We start from the raw sequence: 5,622 nt of genomic DNA, 5'->3' as shown, positions 1-5,622 counted from the left end.
CAGGGACAGCAGACCAGGGCTCGGGGTCGTTAAAAAGAACAAAACGGAGCCGATCGGAGAAAAGCACTCGCCGGGAGAGAGACCTTTAGACCCCGAGTGGGGTGGCAACAGTGTATCAGTCCCGTGTTCACGTGTCCTGGGAGTTCAGCTCCCCGGGTCACGCGTTCGCGGCGTGACCGTGGAGTGCTCGGTCACGTGAATTGTGCGGGATACCCGTCTTTGAGAGCAGTACTTTCTTTGAGCAAAGCGATTCCCCCACCCCCCACCCATCAGCACACAAAGCGCCCCGGATTCTTTGAATAGCAGGGCAGAACTGAGCTCTTGGCGAGTGTTGTGTGTTTACAGGTACGCGGGACCGGTAAGTTCAGAAAACCACCCCTGGCAGGTAGCCATTAAAAATAAGATGGTCGGAACAAGCACGCCACTGTGCTCGTATATGTGAATGATTTGAGTGAGCAACAGTAATGTCCTAAAATATCAGTATTTGCATTTGCGCTTCACACTAGGACGTTTCTAACAGTTCTAACAGCGCTGACAGTTCCTCACGAACGACAGCATGCACTGCGAAATCGCGCCGCTGCTTGAACCGCGGAGCTTGAAGAACAGCCATTTTATGCTGCCAGTCGTGTGCGTCTCGGTCCGGGACGCCCGCCTGCGCAGATCCCCGCCGGCCTGCGCAGCGCGGCTCGCGGGGCGCAGCTTCCCCGAACGCGCCTCGCAGTTCGCCGGAATGCCACAGCAGGCTCGCGCAGCGGACTCCTCCGCGGACCTAGGCGCGCGGTCCCGCCGGCCCCGCGCCCGGGCCGCCCCGCCGCCCGGCTCGCGGGCGGGCCGCCCCGGCACGAGCAGCCGCCCGGGTTAATTTGGGGGTGCGGCGCACGCGGCCGGGCGCCCGCTTCTGCCCCCCCCAGTTTTGGCGGGTTTTGCGGCGAGGAGGAAGACGGGGTGTGCCGCGGTCTATATAGCGGAGAGGAGACGCTGTCAGCGCTGCCCTTGCTGCGAGTGGGGCTCTGGCGTCGTGCTCCGCGCTGCGCGCACGGCTAGACTCAGCTGCACGGACGCGCTTGGGACCGCTTGCCTTCCTGCCGCTCTTTGGGTTTTTGGTCCGTTTCTGACATCCTGTCTGGGTCTCCCCGGCGCTGCCCCCCCTCCTCCTCCCTCTTTGAGAAGGTAAGGCGTGCTCGGGGGTGTCCACCGCCGGTCAGCGGCGCGCGTGCTTTGTCTCGGCTCGTGGGGTGGTGGGGGGGTCGCGATCCGGCGTGGGTGCAGCGTGCGCGGCGCGTTCCCCTCCCCCCGCCCTCGCCTCTGCACGCCTGAACTTTCTTCCAGCCGGCTGGACACGGCCACGCAGGGGTGGGGTGACAACCCGGTGCTCTTCCTCCGCGGGGCTCCCGAGGGCCGGTGACTCGGGCGTGAGTGTCCGCGGTGACTCACGCTGGCCGGACCGGGGCTGTTCGTCACCGTCCCGGCGTGCGACCGCAGCTGGCGCAGCGGGGCCGGTTCTGCGCTGCGGTCCAGAGCGGTTCTGTTCTCTTCTCTTCTTTTCTCTGCTGTCCAGACTCCCCGGATTCCTGGCCGCGAGCACGGTTCGTGGGCAGCGGTGCCGGGGGGTCCGAGTTACGTGAACGCGGCCCCTCGGGGAAACTCGCGTGCGGTTGTCGCCAGTGGGGGGGGGGGGTGGATGGGTTGGGGTGTTTTGGGGTGAAACTTGAAACGTTCCGAACCGACCCTGGAACTTTCCAGCTGTTCGGATGATATCATAGAGGATGAATTAGCATAGCCCCGCCCCCGCTACTACAGCCCCGCCCGCTGCTCTCCCGGGGGGCGGGGCCGCGATGTAAACATGTATAAAACCGGCTTCTCGGGCCGGTGCGAGTGCAGCCAGGGCGCTCGGCGACCGGGGACGGGGGAGCGTTTTAACAATACAGTGTGTGTGTGTGTGTGTGCTGCTGGACCAACAACTACAACACAAACAAAACCCGGCTGCTAGTCGTGTCTCACTAAAACAAAAACACTACTTTTTGCGTTGTTTGCCAGTTCCGGACGCGACGCGGTGACTGCTGCACCATGCCTCAAAGCTGCTTATCCCCGTGTCGGGATTGGGACTGCAGCTCGGAACCGCTGCTGTTCGACGAGGAGTTCTGCCGGGTGCTGCTCAAGGACTTCCAGATGTTCCCCACGCCGCCCCAGTCGCCCCCGATCAAGCCCGGGTTCGAGGAGCCGCTGTCCACGCTGGATCGGCTGGAGCTGATGTCGGAGCTGCTGATGGAGGACCCGGACTTGATCCAGCACAGCCTCGGCTGGCCCGGCGAGCTCTCGCCGCCCCGCGGGGCCGCCCCGCCGGCCGGCGGCAAGGACCAGCGGCCGGCCGTGTCGGAGGACTGCCTGTGGCGCAGCGCGTCGGAGAAGTGCGCCGAGGAGAAGCTGTCCTCCAGCCCGCTGCTCTCGGATATCGACACCCGCATCTTCGAGGAGATCGCCGCGACCACGCTGGACTGCCACGGGGCGGCGCTGGCGGGCCCGCTGCAGGACAGCCTGGAGCGCAGCGCCTGCTCCTCCGAGGACGGCTCGCTGTCCGCCGGCTCCGAGGCCTCCTCCTCCTCCTCTTCCTCCTCCTCCAGCGACTCCGGTGAGTGTCGTGAGCGTGGGATAGGGCAGCTGGCTGTACTGTACCGGGCGAATCGCGGTCAGGTCTGGGCGCTCGTCTCCAGAGGGTGGGGGGCAGTGTGAGGGGGGGTGTGTCGGGACCGTCTCCCTGGCGGGGGGGGAGGGGCTCCTGCTCGCTGTCCGGGGGGGTCTAACCCGCCTCTCTGTCCGCCCTGCAGAGGAGGAGATCGACGTGGTGACGGTGAGGAGGCGGCGGGCGTGGAGCGCGGGGCGGCGGGCGCGGCACGCGGAGGGCCGGCGGGCCGCCAAGCGCCGCCACCTGGACATCCAGCAGCAGCACAACTACGCGGCGCCCTGCCCCTCCTCCCGGCGCCCCGAGCCCAAGCGGGCCCGGGCCGAGCCCGCGCGGCCGCCCAGCGCCGCGGGCCGGCCCCGGCACCCCGCCGCCGGCCCCGCCAGCGACCCCGAGGAGGAGGAGCGGAGGCGGACGCACAACGTGATGGAGCGGCAGCGGCGCAGCGAGCTGAAGAGCTGCTTCCTGCGGCTGCGCGACCACGTGCCCGAGCTGTCGCGCAACGACAAGGCCTCCAAGGTGCTCATCCTGAAGAAGGCCCGGGAGCACATCCGCGGCCTGGAGGCCCAGGGCCGGGCGCTGGAGGCGGCCCGGGACGCGGCCCGGCTGCGGCAGGAGCAGCTCCAGCACAGCCTGGAGCGCCTGAGGCGCAGGAAGGCCGCCCCCTGAGGGGCGCGCGCGTGCGGAGCGCCGGGGGCCGGACGGGGGACCCTCCCTGTCCTGCTCCCCGCGGGCTCTGCCAGGGACGCGCGTGTGTCGACCGGACGGTCCTGGGACGTCCTGCCCCCGGCGCGGGCCTCGCGCGGGCCGGATGACTCTTCCGTGGAGACGCGGCTCGGCGCGTGGCCTTTCAGGATGGAGCGTTTCAGACCGTTGCTGAAGGTGGCCCTGTTCTTGGAGAGGAGGAGAAGCCGCTGTGACTCCCAGCTCTCCTCCCTCAGACCCTTTGTACATATTGTCTTCTGTACTCGATGGCGTGCCAGTTGCGTGAGAGGTGTGGCTTCTCGACTGTTCTGGAAGTTGCAGGGCTCCACACTCCCGGTTTAAGAAATATAACCTGACTGCTTCCACACTGTTCACAAGTTCTGTGAAACTTTGTACAGCATGTTTTGTATTAAGGTTATACTTTGTTTCTGCTAGTTTGGGCTGGAACCCAGTTTATATTCTAATTAAGGGTTTTTCCCCCCCATCTCTGCCAGTCATTGCACAGTTCTTTTATAAATTTTATTTTGTAAATTATCTTAACTTCACAACGAGGTCTCGTGTTCTTTGTGCATTTGCAGTTAAAGGTTTTTTTTTTTTAACGATGCAATTTCCAAGTCCAAGGATGACTGTTCTTTTCCTGTCAGAATTTAAAGGTGGAGCCCCTCTGTGGGCAGTGTTTTGTAATGAGCTGTTTTCTTTAATTACTGTTAACCTCCTTCCTCCAGTACAGAGCCTCAGTGCTTGCACAGCAGACACTCTGTGAGACCATGGATGGGAGAGGTCTGTAGTTCTGGAGTGGGGCTTGTCGGTCTGCTCGAGATGGTACAGTAGTTTAAGTTTCTGTTAGTCTACCTCAGTTTTGATAAGGAAATTGCCATCATCTTGTTGCCCTATCTGGGCTGTTTTGTTTGTCAACCTGCATTTTGTAAACAATTTAAAATATATAGAATTATTTTCTTATTAAATCAGTTTCCAGACCATTTGTGGCTCATATTCAATAACTTCATATATATTGTATTAAATTATTTTCTCCTAGTTTGTTTTTTCTAATATAAAGTTATTTAGTAGTGGCACTTTGTTATGGAAATTTCTAATAAAAGTGAGCAGGGATTAAAAACTGGTTTTGCACAATTTCTTTCTGATGGGTAATTGACCAGTTTGAAATTGGTCTGTAGGTATGAACCCCCCTCCCTCAATGCACACACACACACACACACACACACACACACTGCTCAGCTGTTGCTGCAGTCCTTAATTAACGAGAGCTCCCAGATGTGATGTTCAGCCATCATGTATCTGTGTGATTCCTTTAGCTTGTGCAGAAGCAAGTGGGATGAAGGAGCAGCAGTCCAGACCACGATCAACACTTCTCTTCCAGAACGAGCAGCACTCTGTCCCCAGTACAGCCTGAGGCACAGCTATCACCTTGACCTTCCTAAAGGCGGGTGATTTTCAAGAGCACCAGATTGCTGTGGTGTAGAATGCATGAGCTCTTGCTGAGCTAACGGGCGGGAGGCTGGTTCGGTGACGTTCTAATTTGGAATTTTATGAAGTTTGCGCCAGGGGCCCCCATGCTCTTCATGGACAGATTGTTGGCCTGTAGCAGGAATAAAATAGTTTGTAACGCAACAGGTGGCGCAGTGGTCAGTGTCACTGGGTTCAGTGCTGGACCTGGGGGCACTGTCTGTGTGGAGTTTGCGTGTTGTAGGTTGTGCCAGTGTTTTTGCGTGGGTTTCCTCCCACGCTCCAAAGACATGCAGTAGGTTAACTGGCATCTAGGAAAGCTGGCTCTGGTTTGGGAATGTACATGTCTGTACATTTGGTGCCCTGCAACGGACTGGTGTCCTGACCAGGGCATAGCCTGCCTTGGGCCCGTTGCTTCAGCTCCTCCGCAACCCTGGATTGGAAGAAACTGAAAGAACTGTTAGGAGATGGACGGTAACGTTACTGAAGGTAGGGGCCTGTCACCTTCACCCCAGTGATGGGCGGGTAACCAGGGGGTGAGAATCATGGCACTTTGAAAGCTGGTGCATGACTGGTTCCAATCCGGGATGTGTGGGGGTCATTCTGAAATGAGACATTAGAAGAACTGTTGACCGTTATGAACAAATTCCTGAGAACTTGTCGGTTTGTTTTTAAAGTTATGCTCTATTACCTCCATTGTTCAACCTGCTCCCTACCCCCTTCTGTGGCTACGGGAATGATGTTAAACTGAGGTACTGATCTCTTAGTCATTC

The 5,622-nt window shown here is 59.6% G+C and overlaps 1 protein-coding gene across 2 annotated transcripts; it reads left to right on the top strand.

The window, feature by feature from the left end:
- The first annotated feature begins 897 nt into the window (after positions 1–897).
- mych (myelocytomatosis oncogene homolog) lies at positions 898–4,491 on the top strand. Of its 2 annotated transcripts, XM_088937101.1 has the most exons (3): positions 898–1,170; positions 2,038–2,629; positions 2,826–4,491. In XM_088937101.1, exons 2-3 carry the CDS (start codon positions 2,068–2,070, stop codon positions 3,347–3,349), a joined length of 1,086 nt encoding a protein of 361 aa, XP_088793227.1. In that variant the 5' UTR covers positions 898–1,170; positions 2,038–2,067; the 3' UTR covers positions 3,350–4,491. The 2 variants fall into 2 exon arrangements, with proteins under 2 accessions (XP_088793227.1, XP_088793226.1); XM_088937100.1 differs by lacking the exon at positions 898–1,170 and having other exon boundaries at positions 1,857–2,629.
- The last annotated feature ends 1,131 nt before the right edge of the window (positions 4,492–5,622 follow it).

Source organism: Atractosteus spatula, chromosome 19 (genome assembly GCF_055471065.1).
Source record: "Atractosteus spatula isolate fAtrSpa1 chromosome 19, fAtrSpa1.hap1, whole genome shotgun sequence".
NCBI lineage: Eukaryota > Metazoa > Chordata > Actinopteri > Semionotiformes > Lepisosteidae > Atractosteus > Atractosteus spatula.
This window is presented reverse-complemented; position numbering and strand designations above follow the sequence as displayed.

Excerpts from the sequence above, each read along its gene's own strand:
- mych (XM_088937101.1), top strand. The coding sequence starts at position 2,068 with ATGCCTCAAAGCTGCTTATCCCCGTGTCGGGATTGGGACTGCAGCTCG. Across the intron at positions 2,630-2,825 it reads CTCCTCCTCCAGCGACTCCG|AGGAGGAGATCGACGTGGTG; the intron begins GTGAGTGTCGTG and ends TCCGCCCTGCAG.